Source organism: Cryptomeria japonica, chromosome 6, assembly GCF_030272615.1.
Source record: "Cryptomeria japonica chromosome 6, Sugi_1.0, whole genome shotgun sequence".
NCBI lineage: Eukaryota > Viridiplantae > Streptophyta > Pinopsida > Cupressales > Cupressaceae > Cryptomeria > Cryptomeria japonica.
The window spans coordinates 245,066,439-245,087,605 of record NC_081410.1 but is presented as its reverse complement, the minus strand read 5'-3'; the positions used below and the strand labels follow the sequence as shown (position 1 = coordinate 245,087,605).

The window sequence follows — 21,167 nt, the reverse complement described above, 5'->3', positions numbered from 1 at the left end:
AAGATGAAAAAATGCAAACCTTATCGCCCTGGTCCCTGACTGAGGGACAGGAGCGATCCATCAACTTGGTCTTGATCCTTACACTTTTGATATTCAACATCTCCATTCTTACGTGGAAGTTGGCATTTTTGCTAGGATTTTCAAACTTGAGTGACTTGACCTTGCAAATGAGTACCTCTTGATGTGATATCGCCCTGGTTCCTTGGAGAGGGACAGGAGCGAACTTCATAGTTTCTCCTTGATCTTGCTTTCTAAGTTGCCAATTTGTATCGCAAGGCAAGTAACAACTTTATTCTTTCATTCTACGCATAATTCACTTGTCTTCTACAAGGCAGATTTGATATTTGAGTGTTTTTCGCCCTGGTCCCTTGGTGAGGGACAGGAGCGATCTTAGTGCTCTAGCCAACATTCTTTGTAGTTAATCTTTAACTTCTCGCTCATTGCCTTCCAAACGACTATCTTGATCTTGTGCGATCCTGCCTTGTCTTGATTTTGAGGAAAAATGAACGTTTTAATAAAAATCGCTTTGGTCCTTGTCCAAAGGACAGGAGCGATATAGCTTCCTTGTTCAAATTGGTATTCATTTGACGTTTAAAACCTTTGTATATCATCTTCAAAGACACCTTGGACCTTTTATCATCTCGCATAATCCTTGACTTAACGTGATTTTTGAGAGATTTGGCCAATATAGTCAATATCGCTCTGGTCCCTGCCTGAGGGACAGGAGCGAACTTCAAGGTTTTGAGCTTGTCTTTGCTTCTATTGACTTGTAATTACTTTCATAATGTAAGATGAAGTCCCTTGATCCTTCCTAATCACTTAATACTTGATAAAATTTCGAAATCTAGGCCTTCATGAGGATTTCGCTCTGGTCCCTTCCTGAGGGACAGGAGCGAACTTGAACATTTGATGCAAATCCTTCAATACTGGCGACCTTTGATGCTTTGTTCTTCATTGAGATGCCTTAAAACGTCCTTACCACCCTTTACATTGACTTGGAGAGTTTTGAACTTAGCGGAAAGGCAACATAATCATCATATCGCCCTGGTCCCTGACTGAGGGACAGGAGCGATCTTGCTCTTGTAGGCTTCATCTCACTTTGCCAACGTCAAAATCTATCTTCAACAGTCTTGTAGTACTCCGCTTCACTCATCCATGCCTTGGAATTTGCTCTCACTTGGCAAGAAATTTGTCTAATGTAAAAATCGCTCTGGTCCCTGACTGAGGGACAGGAGCGAACTTAGGCATTTGGGTCCCTTGTAGATGTTTGGTAATCTTCAATTTGTCTTCAACGAGTTCAATTCACCTCCTTTCTTGCCATCAAACAAGTATAGTGGGCAATATTTAGTGTCCTCCCTAAGGGGGACATTACGTGCAATGGAGGATTAATGGTTTGACTCTATTAGATAAGTCATGTTTGAATTGATGTTGGATAATTTGTGAATTTAGTCAGATAATGAGGTACATCTACGATGGAATGGACAGAGGAAAGGAGCTTGTCATACAATATTATAGTGTTTTTGAGGTCAAATATGTGCTCTTATTGACCTCCATTGGATGAGATGACTATAGGGCACTTCATGCTTGTGGGTACTTCCTCGACCCAATCTTACAATTTCTTGGTAGCTTCAAGGTTGTTGAGAAGGTTTTTGGGGCCCTCTTCTCCATCATATAGGCTATGAAGCCAAGTTTGGAGACGAGGGCGAAGATCATTTCCAAGATTAAGATCTACAAACAAATTGTAGGATCTCTCTTCTCAAGACATGCACAATAGCAAAACCAATTAGCACCCCAAGTAAAGTTTCATTCATTGAATTTTGAAACATTGATTTAAATTTTATGATTTTCTATCATTATTAAATTTTGAATGTCTAGTATTTGTAAATCCCAAACGTTTTAAATGTTGTCCTTAAAGATGCATGGTGGGACTATTTTGGTACTAAGGTGTCTAATCTTCAAAGAATTGCCATCCAAGTTGTGAGTCAACCATGTAATGCTTTGGGGTTGTGAGTGTGATTGGAGATTGTTTGAGCACATATGCTTCAAAAAGCATGTTCTCAATGCAAAGGTTGAATGACCCCTTATTGGTGGATTACAACTTACATCTCCTTCAAGCAAGGGCATCTAGACATAAAGATTGAATCTTTCAAGTTCATGGAATTTCTCATTCAAGACTTAGTGCGTAGATAGAAAATGAAGCATTAGTGCACAAAAGATAGAGTGTGCTATATGTGCTTGGTAACAAACAATACCACATGTACCTTGGGTTTTATAGACCTAGGTTATGAGGTGATTGGATTAAGGTTTGTAGTGGAAAACTTTTTACTTTCCTCAAAGTGTGAACATGGCCAGAAGGTAGTGCAAATTTCTTCCAACATAGTGTTTGGTTAGATGGCATTGATAGCAAGTGTGTTGTGTAAAGTATGTGAGGAACAAGATGGTGAATGGAGCAATGGTGGTAGAGTTGGAGTAAGTAGTAAATTACCTCCAAGCAAGGATGGAAGAGATGGAAAATGCTTAATATATGGAGGGAGATGTAGATTCAAGCGATGACAAGGCATTTAAGGAACACATGGACAAGGTTGGCAAGGTTCCATTAGAGAGGAGATAGCTAAGGGTAATTTCTAGAGTTGGTGCTTGGAGGTGATAATTTGAACTTTGCATGGAGTTTGTGCTTATAACTGATTAATTAGATCACGAAGTTGGAAAAATTCTTTTGAGTATGAATCTATCAAGGATCATGTCTAGAGGGATAGAGTACAAGAAGGAAATGAAAAAATATGCACATGGAGCAAGATGGTTATTGAGCTTAGGATGAAGTTCCTACTTGTGGACTATGAGATGATTTTGTTTTGGAAGCTCCAAAACTTAAGTCAAAAAGAGATGAATGTGCAAGACTACACTAAGGAGTTCTTTTGGTTGACCATTTGCACGGGGCACAATGAAGGAGGAACAAAGAAATTTATGCTATATGGGAATGGATTGCATGCATCCATTCGAGACAAGTTCATCATGCTAATTCCCAATTTGTAGAAGAAACCCTACTAGTACATGTTGAAGGTGGAATAATTGTTGTCAAAAAGGCAACAAAGTGCAATGTGAGAAAGGGGTGGGTTCATGCAAAGATGAGGTCTAGTGTAATGAAAAGGAAGATTCGACACTAGAATGTGAAGGGGAGTTGAGCAGATCAAAGGCCTTTGGGAATACATCTTAGAAAAAAGATTTTCCCTTTGGGGGAGGATGAGGGGGAAGAGTTTCTTCTAGAATGTGCTATAGATGCAAAGAAAAGGGACATTGCGCTTTCAAATGACCAAGTGTAGCGTAAAAATGCAACATGTGTAGTCAGAAGGTAGCAAACAACCATGTTACTCAAGGCAACTTTGAGAGGAATATGTTAGGACTCGAGAGAATGTGGAGAGGAGTTGATGCATGGAGAGGGCCACAACATAAGGAGGGTGTTGATAAAGTTGGAGAAGAGGGATGGTGAATTGTTGCAAAGGAAGAACCTATTTAGGACTATTTGCAAGTTTAGGGAAAATTGTTGTAGGGAGATCATCGATAGCAACAAGAATGACAAACCAGTATCTAGCAAGATAGTAGAGAAGTTGGTCTTGAGGAGGTTGAGGCACAAGAACCCATACAAGGTGTTGTGGCTAATGAGGGGCCATTAGGTGGTGGTGAACAAATAGTATATGGTTGGCTTTAAGATTGACATTTAAAAAGGAGTTCCTATGCAACATCATGTTGATGGATTATTGCCACATGTTGTTGGGAAGACCATGGCAATATGATCAGAAGATATGACATAATGCACAAACTGACATCTATAACTCGTGGAAGGATGGGAAGAAGTATAAGTTGGGGCCCTTGAAGGATAGTGATGCGAAAGTGGAGAACAATTTGCAAGTGTCGCTAGCATTAGGGAAGTAATTGTTGAATTAGGTAAGGAGTGTGCATGTCTTGTGCTTGGGCCCAATCCTATGCTATTTGTTATCACAAAGGAAGAAAAGGAAGAGGGCAAGGAGATGATATGTGAGGTGAGAGAGTTTGAGTGTACACGGACACCATTTGAGAAGAAATATTAGGATTGTTCCTCTACACAATATTAGCCATGTATTAGATTTGACTCTAAGGTCGAGTTTACAAAATAGGGTGGCCTACTAGATGATACCATAGGAGAATGGGGAAGTAAGAAGGCAAGTGTAAGAGCTACTTGTGAAAGGGTTGGTTAGGGAAAACCTAAGCCCTACGTTGTACTGGTACCAAAAACAGATGGATAATGGAGTATGTACATTGACTTAGGATTGCCAGTAAGATCACTATCAAGTATAGGTTCCTCTTGCCATGCATGGACGATTTGATGGATTGCATGAGTTGAGCATGATATTTCATGAAGATTGATCTAAATAATGACTACTATCAAATCAAGATTGGGGAAGACAATGAATGGAAGACAACCAACCTTAAAGAACAAGGTTTGGTTGTATGAGTTGTTGGTGTAAGGTCATTTAGCCTAACAAATGCACTTGGCACTTTCATGCATCTGATGAACAAGGTGCTAAAGCCATTTCTATGTAAGTTTGTCATTGTATATCTTGATGACATCCTAATCTTTAACAGGACAATGAAGAACATTTGGTGCACATCAAATAAGTGTTGTAGCAGCTAGTGAGGAGAAGCTGTTGGTGAACTTGAAGAAGTGCAACTTCATGAAGATTGGGTTGGCATACTTGGGATTTGTACTGTCCCAAGAAGTGTTGAAAATGGACTGTAAGAAAGTAAAGGTGATCATGGAATGGCCATTGCCAAATATTGCTTTCTAATCTCAAAGCTTCCACATATTGGGAAGCTTCTCCAAGAAGTTCATTTAGAATTTCAATAGGATTTGTGTACCTATCACTAAGACTATGAAGGGTGATAAAAAGGAATTTATCTAGATTGGAGTAGTTGATATGGCGCTACTTGATTTTTATAAAGTTTTCGAATTAGATTGTAATGCTAGTGGTATAATGATTGGCATAGTACTAAGTGAGGAAGGGCAATCACATACCTAAGTGAATATAAATAATATGCAGAAAAGATATTTTACGTATGATCAAGAGTTACAATGCTATGTTCCACAATGTTTCAAGGGTGGGTATAATGGGGTGCTAGGGGATGACTTTCGTGGATGGCACCCAAGGTGTCATTTTTTGGGGATGGTGGGGGGACAATGGTATATATATAGACAAAAAAAAATCAAGATTGACAACAATATAACAACAATATTGAGAACTTGGTTAGGGTTCTTTGTGGCTCCTCAACATCGAAACCAACATACTTTGAAACAAAATGACCTTGTTTTGGATGTTTTCCCATATTATGAAAGGTACTGAAGAATGTCACAATAGGATTTACTAGTTGGCAAAATCAAAGTTTTTATCAATCCTAGTTGATACTATTCTTTTGGCATTTGATTCGTTGATCTTGTGTTAGAAGTTGCTATAAAGTTATGAAACTTAGTTGCAAATGAAGTTGCACAGTTACATATTGAAACATTTGGGGGCAAAATTGTGTTAGTAATTGTTACTTTTTAATGCAATATTTTTCAGTATTGGTATATAATAATGGAAATTGTGTGCCACTGTCATACCAGTAGGGTGACTTATTCGGCTACTATATGTGAGAAGTATACATGGCCTATGGTCATTGCTAGGTGGACAAACGAACAATTTAATAGATTGATTTTTTTGCTGAATATATTCAAGGTGTATGGTTATATTTTAAACAATTCCTAGAAGTGTAACATAGCTTTTGAATACTCTAATAAGTTTCTTTGTAACTTGCAAGATCTTGAAATTATGCACTTCTATATTTTATTTGCTCTAGCATCAGGACTAATTTCAAATATCGAGGATCTTATAAACTATAGCAAATGGTGATTTTGTATGTAAAAATTCCATTTTCTGATTATAACATACACACATAGATGATCTAGAGTTTAAAATTGGAAAGGATTGCAAACTTATATAAGAACATCCATATTTTATGTCTTTCCTTCTTCACTGTAGTGAATGTCACGGTGGATTTAAACACTAAAAAAAGTATGACTGCCATTGGGGATGTTTGGCTGTCCTTGGGATGGTCAAGGGATGTCTCAACTGTCCTCAACTATTGCAAAGTTGTCTGCCTTGGTGCTAGCCATACATCCATGTAGCGTTTCCTATCCATATATTGCATTTATAAAAAAATTGCCATTTTCAAAATTTTTGGGGATGGCAAGGGATGTCCCTTGCCATCTTGTTGTACCTAAAACATTTATGGGGATGGGGATGGGGATTGGAGGGTCAAGGATGCATCCATATGGAACACAAGTTATATGTAATCATACAAGCATTGAAAAAGTGGAGGCATTACATGCTACCCAAGGAGTTTATGTCGTACATTGACCATCAAGTGCTACTATACAATTTATTGGGGCAAGTTGAACCAATGACATATGAAATGGGTAGAATTCTTGCAAAGCTACTTGTTTGTTCCAAAGGATTGGTGTGGGAAAGCCAATCAAGTTGTAGGTGTGCTAAGTTGAAGGCGTGCCTTGGTTAATGAGTTGTGCTTGGGTTAATGAGGTGTTCTTGAGTCACATGGTTCAGTGGGGTAAAGAAGCAATATTCGTAGGATGAGGACTTAAAGGAAGCATGGGAAGTGTGTGCAGAACCTTGTGCATGCAATCCAATTGTAATTTTCAAATTAATTAGTGCAAGATGGATTGCTTTCAAAGGCCCCATTATTGTGTACCCAAGGGGTCAATGTGTGAAAACCTCATCGTGGAGAAACATAATGGAGGTTTAAATGTTCATTTCATTGTTGACAAGATGGTGGCACAATTAAGTAAGGGTATATTTGGCCATGTATGTTTGTAGATGTGTATTACACCAATCCTTGCCAATTTCCTTGATACCATTGGAGCATTTAACCATGGATTTCATTCCTGGGTTGCCAAGAATTCAGAACAGCCACTTCATATTTGTTGTGGTCAATAGGTTTTGCAAGATGGCACATTTTATATGTGCAAGCAAACAAATGTTGCTATGTAGGTGGTTGATTTGTTCTTTAGGGAGAGTGAGGTTGCATGGATTACCATTTGACCATTTTGTTGGATTGGGACATCAAGTTTGTGGGGCATATTTGGAGGGCGATATGGAAGAAATTGAACACCCAACTACAATTCAGCTTGGCATATCATCCTCAAATAGCCTAGGAATTGATGAGAGAGAAGCTATTGCAGTGTTTGATGTGAGAGAAGCTAGGACTTTGGGACTCAATCTTGGCAACGAGTAGAGTTCACATACAACTCAGTGAACCAAAGCATTTGGAGAAGCCCATTCTAGATAATCTATGGGTAGAGTTCAAGGGGAGTTGCGGAGCTATGCGACATATAAGTGAGCAAAGACATAGTGTAGAGGTAGATGATTTCATAGAATACACGTGTAACGTGCACAAGCAAGTGTTCAAATAGTTGGAGAAAAGCAAAGCCCAAGACAAGGAGAGTGTAGACAAGAGAAGTGAGGTGGAATTCCAAGTGGGCAACATGGTGTTTGTGCATTTGGATAAGGAGAGGTTCTTTAAGGGGACACTTAATAGTTGAATTGGAAGAAGACCCTTACAAAATTCTATACAAATATGACAAGATTGCATATGAGGTAGAGTTGCTAAAGGAGATTGACAATCCCCATCTTTAATGTTGTAGACACAGACCCTTATCAAGGACAACTTGATGATGTAAATGGAGGAGTAGAAGAAGAAACAGTGGATTGGAGGTATTAATTCTCGTAAAGGATACAAGAAGAGATAGAGCAAATCCTAGATACAACAATTAAGAAAACATAGATAAATAAGTACCTAGACAATTGGGGGGTTTGGAGAGTTGAGCTTGTGACTTGGTTAAGCACATTAGAACTCACCAAGCACAACATGGTGAGAGTAGAACTGCTGGGCCATGCATGAGTAGAGGGTACATGGTCAATTCTTTTCTACCTAGGGTGTTTGATGTAGGGGCATCCTTGTATAGAGATCAAATCCTTCAGGTTTTGGGAGTTTTGCATGCAAGGGTCAGCATGTGTCATAGATGATGAATGATATGGTACCACTTAAATGGAAGAATGTGGTGTGCACTAGGTGACAAAGAAGACTGCGTGTACTTAGGGTTGAACAATCGCAAGGGTGAAATGGTTGGGATGACATCCACATGTCAACATGAGGGGTGATAGTTGGTGATTGGATTGTATGTTAGAATTGAGAATGTGCATGATGACAGATAATCCTATCATTCTTCACTGCTGCTTTTTCTTGGATGGCTGTGAATTTGTTTGTCTCTAATGCATGTGGGTGAGTTGGTAGATTCAGATATTTATGTGGGCTACACTAATGATGGTTTGTGTCTTTGGCCGCTGAATCTCTTGTAAAATTGTTTAAATAGTTGAATACTATACATAGTCGGAGTCTTTGATGGTTGAATGAGTTGAGAGTGCATATTTTATGGAGTATTCTGGTTGTCATCTTGATTGTAATAATAAGAGAAGTTTGCTTGTACTTAAGCAGTGGTTTTAGATGTTGTGCCAATTCAAGAATTTATTATGAAGAGTTATTAGATGTTGCACTGATTCAAATTGGCACAATATCCAAACCACTTCTTAAGTAATTGCAAACTTCACTTTGCATTACCTAAAAATCAGCACCATTTTGGATCCAACCTAGAGCATAAGGCGTAGGATGTCGAAAAGTTTGTATATCAAGTTTTCCAACCAAGGGATTCTCTAGGTTATATTGGTCTCATTTTCATGGTGTTTTCAATCTTTTTATATTGGCTCTTATTTTATAATTCATTCGCTAAAGTTTTCAGCCACATTGCTCTCAATTTCTAAGTCTAAGAATATCCATTGTTATAAATCTAGCTAAAGAATATCCTTATAGTTTACAAATTGTTAAGAGGGAATAAGGGGAAGGGGATAGGGGCATTGGGAGATGAGAGATGCATCCTATGTTAGGATGCAAAGGCCATTCAGAAGGAAGGAAAGGACTTGAATTAAATGCTGTAGAAGAAGCTTTGAATCTGATTTCATGTTGTGGCAAGATCAGAAAACTCATTCCAATCTCTTTAGATATGAGAGAAGTCAAATGAGTCGATTTACTAGCTAACCATCTCACCTTATCCAAATAGCACATAATCTCAGAACCTTGACGTCCCCTCACTTGTGGAATTAATTAAAAGTTTCAAGCACCCCTTGACAACTGTTTTTTACATCCATTTAAATTGCAATTTGAAGGCCTTTGATAAGAGCCATTGCTTCTGCTTGATTATTTGCATGAATACAATGTTGAATAAGTAAATCATCTTTAAACAATCTCCACCCTTTAATTAGCTTTGTCAAAGTTGAGCATAAGAAAGATTGAAAGGGGGGACCATATGATCTCAATTTTCATGGCTCTTTTGAGACAAAAATTGACAACATCTTTTTCTTCTAGCTCCATAAACTACTTTATTGGACCCCATACTCGAATTGCTCTTCATACCACCTCAGCTATTTTCTTGTAGTTAATGATTTTATTATTTTTTTCATAGCCACTAGTTACAACAGATGATGGATAGAGAAGTAAACCAGAGGCAAGGGAAGGGCATACTATAAAGGTTGATTTCTGGGAGGATAATCAAAATGATCAATTCACTTCAAGTTCTCCTAAAATAAGCCTCACAATTTCTTTGTATTGCAAGAATCCTTCAAGTCAGAGACTGGAAAGGTTGGAACTGTTTTTGTTTTCTTTAATTGTGCTATAAACTTATAGCTTCTTAGAATTCTCAACCAAGATAGGAATAAATTCTACAATATGTCCCTTGGGTCCTATAGACAATTTAACTATTTTTAATTTTTACTAATGATGAAAATTTTACTTAATGCATGTAAGTCATTCAATATATTATGCAATGTTGCTAAAAAATTTAACAAATTATCCATTCATTAATTATCTAGATTACTAGAGGATTCAAGATTTGTATTTAATAAAAAGAGAAACTTTACTAATTTATACAGTTCAGAGTAACATCCTCACGGTTCATTTCAGATCCCTTGTTGCATTAAGAATTTAAGAGGTACAAGTAGTTATCCAAAATCATAAAAAATATTCTCAATATATTTCATAATTGTAATAGCTGCTGTCAACAATATGTAGATTAGAACTGATTTGTTACATACTCAATAATTACTTTGGTGAAATATCCATCTGTATCCTCAATAGACCATTATATAGAAATACAAATAATTATCAAATTACAATCATCTTTCCAATAATGATACAAAAATATAAGTTACATAGGTACTTTTCAATGAATATTATAGGACAACCAAGAGTGCCATAACCATTGTACTATTTCTTCAGGATGACATCAGATTAGACCAGAGACACTGCAAGGGTGGAGAGACTATCAGTGGAGTGCTTTACTGCACAACTTTCTATCTTTATAGAAATCCTGCACACTTCCCCTGCTCTCGAGTGGCCCAACCCATTATGAGGGTATCAGATAAGGAGATCTGACAAAGTAAGAGAGAACCATCTGCATGTCATCACAAACAGCATATAAAATAAAAATCATAAAGAACTAGATAACATTATGACAGGGAAAAACATTAATGCATAATCATGTACTTTGGCCAAGCATTTAACAAACATGTCATTTATCACATATCATGAACAAGAATGGGTATGTTGGGTTCCCTTGTCTCAGATCCCTTAAGCCTAAAGGAATTTGTTATAACTTCATTGAATAAAACTGAAAAATTTGGTTTGGAAATCTAGTTCTAGTTTTTCTATTCTTCATAGAATGTAAACTTTCTTGAATCTCTATCTGGGAATCCTAGTTAACCCTGTCATGGGCTTGTTCATGGTAGGCTTGACAAGCCTACATGGTTTCCTTTTATGATGTATAGAGTGGATTGTTTATGAACAATGAATATTCCATCTAGGATTGGTTTTCAGGTACAAATCCTTACTAGGATTCAGAGAGATGCCATCCAAGAAAATTTTCACTCTTAGCCACATGTTTGGTGTCAACTTCATACCCTGAATTGCAGAAAGAAATGGGACAGTATTCATCAAAATAAACCAATTTTTTTTTCTTGGTGGTAAGATCGAGGAAATTAGTATTCCCTTCCTTCATGATAAAAACTATCTTTTTTCATTCTTCTGCACATGCAGTGACATCTTTGGTCACTATCTTCAATGTTTCTAGCAAAAATGTTCTTGAAATCCAACTGGTTCTGGAGCTTTATACACTTTGAGGCTGGAGGCTGCCTGCTTAATTTCCTCCTTCGTAACTGGCATAATTAGCATCTAATTTTGCTCGCCTTTGAAATTAGGGTTGGTATGTTGCTTACCAGTTTGTTTTGAGCTTCATATAAATAAACAACTTCATTTTTTCATGTTCAGATGTTTCCATTCTGCATGGTGTCACTTGTTTGTCGTTTTTATATGTTTCTCTGGATTATGGTTGGAAGGTAGAAAATTTTGTCTGTCCCATTCCTCAAGAAATTTGACTCTTGAATTTCTTTCAATGGGTTTCCTCCAATCTTGGTACATGCTGAAATTTAGTGATTGGATGTTTACTTGGCTCTGTTAATTCCTAATATCATATCCCCTTAACAATGACAATCTAGAATGTGTCCAACTCTTTGGAAATGCTTACCTTTTTCGTTAGTGTTGTCAATTCTTCGACTGTTTGCTATTTCCACCTCTACTTTTTTTCTGTGACTTCATTCTTGGAGCCATTGACTAGGATATCCTTGCATTTTTTTAGATTTTATTTGAAATGCAGACCTTTCAGCCTCCTTTACTCAAAATAAAAAAGGGATACTCTTTGGTTTTGTTTCATTTTCAGTGTTTAACTTAACTGGCCAGGGATCAGATCCAGAATAGTTGTGGACCTACAAAAGAGCACTTTATTCCTTTTGCCAATCGCTCCGAGTTTACTATGAGGCAGTCTGATCCTTCAAAGATATTGTCTTTACCCTGCCTCAATTTCAATTAAATGTTTAGCCTATTGGTTTGATACCTGTCAAGGTGAGAGCTAGGTAGAAACAGCCTATATCCAGCATTGATTGAAAGAAGAGTTCTGCACCACCTGTGAAAGCATTGAAGTCATCTCCCACAACCCAGTCTATATCATTATACTCTCTTTTGAATGATTCCAGTTCTTCCCATCATATTGTTTTTCTCCACAAATATACTGGGACCATAAACATTGGTAATAATAAGAAGCATACCTTGCTTAAGATTTTTCATGCACAAACTATTTGTATTGTTTGCCTTGGAGAGAAAGCTTACATACAGAATGTTTTGGGTTCCATATGTTTGCAACTTTCTTGTAAAAGCAAAAGCCAAAAATATATTGTCTTGCAGTTTTCTTCAAAAAATTATCTCAGTTTTCTTCTTGCTGGCCCTAATGTGACATTTTTGAAATAGGATGAAAAAGAAATAACCAAAGCACAGACACTCGTGTGTAATTTTCTACAGGAATTATGGAACTCTTCTCCAATGTAAAAGCAAAAGCCAAACATTTTGCATTAATATGTACTTTTCTCCAACAAATTATCTTACTTATATTCTAGTTGTCCCTAGTGTGCCAAAGTAAGATGAAAACACAATGGTGTCTCATTTTAACATATTAACAAGTTTTAAGATAGGTTAACTAATTCAGGAGGACATGTTAATTGAGCAGCATACAAATATTTTGGAAACTTTAATTGATTTCTTTTGTAATTCTTTGGATAACCAACTAAACATGTGTCAACATGCTAAGGGTGCAACCATTTGGTATTATTCTAAAGTAATAATTCTTCTGTCTTTAAAGACAGAAAAGCAACATATTGTTCTTGCATTTTTATATTTGTATATTCAGTACATTAGTGCAATTTCAAGGCTTTGGACTAATTGTCATTTTTTGGAGGTGCAGATTTTCTAATACTCTTCTTTATGGAGGCTGTGTTCTATGGTGGGGTTGCCGCTTTCCTTCTTGTTACAGATTATGTTCAGAAGCCTTGTTTCGAATTCGTAGCAGACAAGAGAAGCATTGATAACAAGCTATATGGATACAGGGTTGTTTCAATAGCAACATTAGTTCTCAGTGTGCTCCTGCCACTTGTATCTCTTGGTTTGGTGTGGCCATGGACAGGACCAGCTGCGTCTGCTGCTATTGCACCTTATTTAGTAGGCCTTATTGTTCAGTTTGCATTTGAGCAGTATGTCCAACGTAGAAAATCGTGCGTTTGGACTATTGTTCCCATTGTTTTTCAGGTATATGGTTTTCATTTGATCCATTACATTTACAAATTTAAAATTTATATGGTGTATTGCAAATACAAGGTCTGCAAAGATGGGAAATCTGAATATAAGGTTCTCAGATTTTGTTATGAAAAAGGGCTTTTAAAATTCAAGAATCTCATATTTCACAAATTGGGTACTTACAGATACTGAATTACAGATTATTGCATTGATGTAAAGGGTTTATGACACTTCTTCCCTATTTAGAAACTTTCCTGTAAACAATGGAATGAAACTTATATGACACTTCTTCCCTATTTAGAAACTTTCCTGTAAACAATGGAATGAAATTTATCTGAATTCTACCATTTTAATGAGCTTGTAATAATTTTCTTAGTTGGCTCTCTAGAGGAGCTGTTTTATCTTAACAAATATTATAGCAATTAAAGAACCCTTAAAGGAATTCTGTCTTCTCTTCTCGTACCAATTACTTTTTTTGTAGAAAGGTGTCTTGTATGACATCAGGGCACAATAAGATCACATGAAAGAATCCAACAGAGTAAATGAAATTGTGGGCCAGAATAGACAAAATTTTCTCTTCCAATATGGCCTTAGCTCCATAAGTCAGCATCATTCCTATATCCAATGCCCATTATAGCTGAAAACTTGATCACACAGTCCAATATGAGTGCTGTTAATTCTTCTAGGTGAAGGTTGGATTTCCATCACTAAATATGGCTTTACTTCTCCACATCCAAAGAAAAGCAATGCTTGCCCAATTTATACTACTCTGTCTCTGTCATGCTGCCATGCTCTTCCAATACCGGGTCTTACAAAGAGTGGTAAAATGTTCAGAAAGATTCCAATATAGAGACTCAATCCCAAGTTTTGAGGCATAGTTAGAAGACTCAGACTCGCCTCAGACTTGGCAAGCTGATTTTTGATCTCGACTTGGACTTGGTGTTCAGACTGGACTTAGCAAAGACTTGACAGATTGGAAAAACCATGAAATATATAGATTTTTTAAGGATTTAAAACTTGTTTCGTGCATTCTTTACTAAATAGACACAAACTAATCAAATAGAAGATATTTTGATTACATACACAAGTATAATCAATCATGTACATAAAAACAGATTTATTTTTAGCTAAAATAAACAACATTTATAGGTATATAAATTATAAATATTGTCAAATGTATACAAATCTCACGGACTATGAAATCTATGGCATCAAAATAAATATCAAACTAAAAATATAAGTTTATGGCTCAGAGGAACATGCATCACTTGTCCAAACATCATGGGAAGTCCTTTATTGGCGCCTAAGATAGGTGTTGATGATGATGCAGCCATGATGTTTTCTTGTGTCTCAATGACACCAACACAAAAGGGGTCTATCCTCCATCTTTTCTTTGGCTATCCCCTTTGCCTTTTGTTCCATAGAATTCGTCGTTGATGACAGGATCCTCAATCTGTGCAATCCAATTTGACTGTGGATCAACCTTCCCCAGAGTGATGGGAGATGAGTCAATGCCCAAGATTTGTTTGTTAAGGAGGCAAAGGTTGTAATGAACATGTACAAGCACATTCAACCTTTGAATTGACAACCTATTGCGCTTCTTGGAGTGTATGTGCTAAAATTTACTCCAATTGCACACACATCCTGAAGCATTGCAAGGTTGGCTTGTAATGTCCTTGCTAGTTAGGGATCACAATCCTGCAAAACAAATTGTTAGAATACAACAAACATATAAATATATATATATATATATATATATATATATATATATATTCTAAATTGCCACTGAATTTTAAAATATTTAATTACATAATCATCATTTAATCTAAGCAAAAGGATACGAATGCCATACAAAGTATGTCCTTAGGCGGCCGTGAAGCTCGCCTTCTTGGAACCTATCTTGGTTCCAAGCCCTCAGGAAGTCGAAGGTGAATTCGACTCCTGTCTTGAATGTAATTTCTTACATCCAAGCCCTCTAGGAAATCAAAGGTTATTTTGATTCCTGTCTTGGGTGCAACCTCTTACACCCAAGCCCTCCAAGGAAGACCATGAGTCATTCCTTGCCTTGGGTGATGCATCCCATCACCCAAGTCCTCGGAGTGGACCGGCCAGATCCATCTCCTCTTGGTTGACCCTAATCAACCAAGCCCTTCATATGCATATCAATAATCAGTACATATTGCCCTAGGGATTAGCATAATCCCTCCCTTAAACTAAGGAAGTTTCCTTCCTATAGTTTCCATCATGAGATAATATATTTATGCCTTTCATTAATATTTTCCTATTCTCTATTCCATATATTCACATTCCTGATTTAACAAGTATTTCTTCCATATATTCCTTAAAACATTCATTATCCCATATGCACATATATTTTAACTAAGCATTGACATTTATTCCTTAATATTTGAAATCCTTTCATTAAAGCATTTATTAATATGAATATTATATATTCATTAACTACATTAATTATTCCCCTACATTACCTATCTAACATATTAATGCATTTATTATGATATTCGTTATTTACATCCATTAATTATTTATATTATAATATTGATTATTTGCATCCCTTTAAAATATACAATAATTAACATTAACAATGACCTTGCCTACATTCCATGACATCTACCTATTACTTAATTACGTCTCTAGTATGTGGGAATATTAATCCTTACCTGTTTGCTTGCAGCCGAATTCTTGTTCGCACTCCTCTCCTCCGTGCCTCTCCCTTTTTTTTTTTTTTTTCCTTGCGTGGCTGCTTCCCTTTATATCTTGTAAGGGATGTGAACCTCCACGATCCCCTTCCACACCAAGGGGTGCGGTGGTAATCACAGCCCATGCTGCGATTACCATCTCACCTCTTGGTGCGGGAGAATCGGGGGGGTGGCTGTTTAAATATAATAATATTAAATCTGCTTTAATATGTAATGCTTTGCTTTTATTTGCTTTAATAATATTAAACATAATACTTTTTGTTTTATTTGTTATATATTAAAATCACACTTCTTTCAAAATATATGATATTTTAATTAATTCTTTCCTTATTATATAAATGTATTTCCTTTTTAATATAATACTTATTATATTAAATGTATTTCCTCTATTTAATATAATATTTATATATTTCCTCTTTTTAATAGAATACTTATTTTATCGTATTAGTCATGTATTTACAATAATCTTAATATTATTTATATAACTTTATATGAGGGCCGATGCGGGTTTATCACAGTCCCTCCGTCTCAATTTTGCTTGTCCTCAAGCATCTTTAGGTCTTCCTCCTTTTCCCAAGTAGCATCCTCGTTTGGGAGATTCTTCCATTTAATCAAGTGTTCGGTAACAGTTTTGTTCCTGAGCTCTTTTTGCTGTGTATCTAGGATGATCTTGGGGTACAAGGTGAGTTTCCCTTCGTCATCTAGGGGTGGTAATTCCTTGCAAGGAGCCAAGTGTTGCCCGAGAACCTTTTTGAGTCGAGAGACGTGGAACACATTATGTATTTTACTGTCTTTGGGAAGTTCTATTTCATAAGCTACTTCTCCAACCCTTCGAATTACCTCATAGGGTCCGTAGAACCGTGGTTTCAATTTTTCAGCCCCATTCTTCTTGAGGGAGGATTGCTTATATGGTTGTAGCCTTAAAAACACGAAGTCTCCGGCCTCAAAAGTCCTTTCTGAACGTTTCTTGTCTGCGTAGATCTTTTGTTGGTTTTGGGCTTGCTATAAATTCTCTTCCAAGGTCTTCGTGATATCCCTACTTTGTTGAATGAAATCTTGTGCTTTTGGCACTTTGCTTTCTTGGTTTAATAGTTCACCAAAACTTGTGGCCTCATAGTCGTACAAGGCTTGGAAAGGGCTCATCCTGATTGACATGTGGTGCGTTGTGTTGTAGCAATGTTCTCCTAGGTGTAACCACTTGATCCAGGCGGTCTGTTGCCCTGTAACATAATTCCTTAGGTAGCCCTCTATCCATTTGTTCACTATTTCAGTTTGCCCATCAGTTTGAGGGTGGTAATTGGTACTAGGGGTCAAAATCGTTCCTGCCATTCTGAAGAGTTCCTGCCAGAATTGACTAATAAACTTGCTATCTCTGTCACTGACAATATTCAGGGGGAGTCCATGGAGTCTGAAAATCTCCTTGAAGAATAAATCGGCTATGTGGTGGGCTTTGTATTTGGTGGAGATTGCAAAGAAGTGGGCATATTTTGTAAGTCTATCTACTACCACAAAGATGGTATCTTTACCTCATGACCTTGGCAATCCTGTTATGAAGTCCATCGAGATGCTCTCCCATTTTTGTTTGGGAATAGGTAATGGTTGAAGTAATCCGGCTGGGTGAGTGAGTTCTGTTTTATAGCGTTGACATGTTAGGCACTCTTGTACATATTTTTGGATGTCTCTCTTCTGGTCTTTCCATGCATATTTCTCCCTGATGTGTTTATAAGTTTTATAATATCCGTGGTGTCCCGCCAAGGGGTTATCATGGAATTCTTTTAGGAGCTTGTTCTTGAACTCGGTTTGAGGGGTTAAGTATATCCTTCCCTTATATAATATGAGGCCTCCTTTAACCTGGAAGTCTTCATTGGGAAGGTTTCCCTTTAAGATTCTCTTTGTTTGTGGATCTTGGTTGTATTCATTAAGGATTTCTTCCTTCCAATCCCTTGAGATGCTGGTAAGGGCATTAAGGTGGGCTCTGCGGGACAATGCATCTGCTGCCTTGTTATTCACCCCTTTCACATATTCTATATCGAAGTCATAGGCTTGTATTTTGCTCACCCATTTTTGTTGCCTATCATTGAGGTCTCTTTGGCTCAGGAAGAAGCGTAGACTGTTATGATCGGTTTTCACACTGAATTTCCCACAGACGAGGTATTGGCGAAATTTGGCTAAGGCGTGCATTATGGCTAGCATCTCTTTGTCATAGATAGAGTAGTGTCTCTCTGCTTCGGTGAGTTTACGACTCTCAAAAGCTAGGGGGTGTTTCTTTTGCATGAGGACTGCCCCAATTCCCTCCCCGGATGCATCACATTGAAGTTCAAAAGGTATAGAAAAGTCAGGAATAGCCAATACGGGACATGAGCTCATGGTTATCTTAAGTTGTTCGAAGGCTTCTTGGGCTTGGTCATTCCATGTGAAGGCTCCTTTCTTCTTTAGGTCAGTGAGGGGTGCTGCTATTTTGGAGAAACCTCTTACAAAACGTCTGTAGTAGCTGCATAGTCCCACAAACCCTCTTAATTGTGTTAAGGTTCTAGGGATGGGCCATTCCTTGATGGCTTTGATTTTTTCCTCATCGACACTTACTCCTACTTCACTAATTTTGTGTCCTAGGTATATGATTTCTTTCATCCCAAATTCACACTTGGAGGCTTTAGCATATAAGGATTCAGTTTCAAGAATATTTAATACCTCTTTGATGTGTCAGAGATGTTCTTCCCATGTCTTGCTGTAAATGAGTATATCATCGAAGAAGATTAGAAGAAACTTCCTCAATTGTTGCCTGAATGTATGATTCATGCATGACTGAAAGGTGGCCGGGGCGTTAGTGAGGCCAAATGGTAGAACCAAAAATTTGAAATGTCCATAGTGACATCTGAATGCGGTCTTGGGGATGTCTTCCTTCCTCATTCTGATCTGGTGGTACCCTGACCTTAGATCGATTTTAGAGAAATATTTTGCCCCGTGAAGTTCATCCATTAGTTCATCAATTCTTGGGATAGGGTATCTATTCTTTATAGTCTTTTTATTCAGGGCTCGATAATCGATGCACATCCTCATCGTCCCGTCTTTTTTCTTGACCAATACTATTGAAGAAGCAAAAGGGCTGCTGCTTGGTTGGATGTGTCCCATTTCTAGTAATTCTTTTATGGTTTTTTCAATCTCTTCTTTGAATTTGTGTGGGTGGCGGTAAGGAGTGGTAATTACCGGTTTTGCTCCTTCTTCTAATTCAATGGAATGCTCAAATCCCCTTTTTGGTGGTAGTCCTGGAGGGATGTCTTCGAAGACCTTTTTGTGTCTCCTAAGGATGGGTTGTATATCACTCTGAATGTTTTGACCTTCGGATTGAGATTTATCCAAGATCATACATTGAGCGATCCACTCTCCTTGATCATGTTGAAGAATTTTCTCCATTTTATTGCAAGATACTATTTTTGGAGAACCGTCGGGGATTCCTTTTAATGTTATCTCCCTCCCTTCATGTTGGAAACATATCTCTCGATTTGGACTATCCATGGTGAATCGTCCCAATGAATTTATCCATGGCATTCCCAAAATGATGTCATTCTCTAGGTTCACCACGAAGAAGTTCCTCATAATTGTATGTACCCCTAGGGTGACTTCCAATTGAGGAATAACTTTAGTGCATTTGTCTATGACTTCGTTGCCCATAATCACTTCGAATCCTTCAAATTCTTGAGCTTTTAACCTTCTCTTTGCTGCCAAGTGTTTGCTAATGAAGTCATGTGATGCTCCTATGTCCACTAACGCAATTACTTTCTGTCCTCTGATAGTTCCTTTGAGCTTGAAGCACCTATTTTCACTCCCTTGAGTGATGACTGCCAAGGTGCTTGGTTCGTTGTTTTCAAATCTGGCTCTTTTGTATGGTCTTTCCTCACCCTGTATTTCTTCTGTGTTATTTAGCTGTCCTTTTTTACATTCGTGGCCTCTCCCCCATGGGGCTTTGCATTTGAAACATAACCCCTTCTCCACCAAGTTGTCTCTCTCCTTACATTGGTGATTGTAACTCCAAGGTTTTTGCACAAGCGGCAGGGTTTTTCTCTGCGGTCATTCTGGTGTCCTTCATTCCTATATGGTGTTTTGGTTGAGGTATTCTTGGGAGCACTAAATTCAACCATTCTAGTTTTCTTGATGGCTTCTCCTAAGTTCTGTGGTTCCAGGGGTTTCACAAAATTCTTAATAGAGTCTTTTAGGCCTTCTAAGAACATGTAGGTGAGCCTCTTTTGGGATAGGTCAGGAACCATTACTGACAAGTTTTGGAATTGGTCTATATAGTCTTCAATGGTTCCTACTTGTTTAAGGTGTGTTAACTCTTGGAAGTACCATTCGGAGTCCTTTTGGTCGAATCGGCTAATGAGCCTTTGTGTGAACTCATTGTAGGTGGCGACATTTTTGTGTCCTAGGGTAATGAGACCGTTATGCCACCAATTATGGGCGGTTCCGGTTAAATGTAGTATGGCAAATTTAATAGCATCTCCTTCAGTCATGGGACTGTATGAAAGATAGGTGTCTAGTTTTTGTACCCAAGCTTGGGCGACATCCTTCCCTGTCCCATCAAAGCATGGTAGGGACATTTTGTTGACTTTAGCTTTAAGGTCATTACCCATAGGTTTTCTCCTTCTACCTTCACTAGTTTTGGATTCACAGAAGTCCCTGAAGGACACTACTCTTTGAACTTCTGGCTCTAACCTAGCATAAATTTGGGTGATTTGTTCTACCCCAAGTGTGGCTCGTTCCTCTTCTTCCCTTACATGTTCCTCTCTAGGTAAAAATTCGGGCATTGTTTGTCTAGAACTCTGAGGAGACCGTTCGTTATCAGTGTGATTAGAGTGTATCTCTCTCCTGTGGTCTTGCATATCTCTATTGTTGCTGTTTGTACTTTGGAGGATTAGTTGGCTCATTCTTTCGAATTTCTCGTTGGTCTGTTCCATGAAGGTCTGAAGTTGTTTGGCCAATTGATCAGCCATTGCCTTTGCTGCTTTCTTTCTTTGATACGCGATCATAAACTAAGAACCCTTCCCACAGGTTGGCAAGATTATGCTCTGATACCACTGTAATGTCCCTGCTAGTTAGGGATCACTATCCTGCAAAACAAATTGTTAGAATACAACAGACATATAT

The 21,167-nt window shown here is 37.6% G+C and overlaps 1 protein-coding gene across 1 annotated transcript in view; it reads left to right on the top strand.

Annotated features, from left to right (window-relative positions):
- Nucleotides 1-21,167, top strand: part of LOC131079756 (uncharacterized) — a 110,833-nt gene that overhangs the window by 22,845 nt on the left and 66,821 nt on the right. Inside the window, exon 4 of the mRNA XM_058017790.2 lies at nt 12,983-13,323. Coding sequence (XP_057873773.2) covers nt 12,983-13,323 — 341 coding nt within the window. The remainder of the gene's footprint in view (nt 1-12,982; nt 13,324-21,167) is intronic.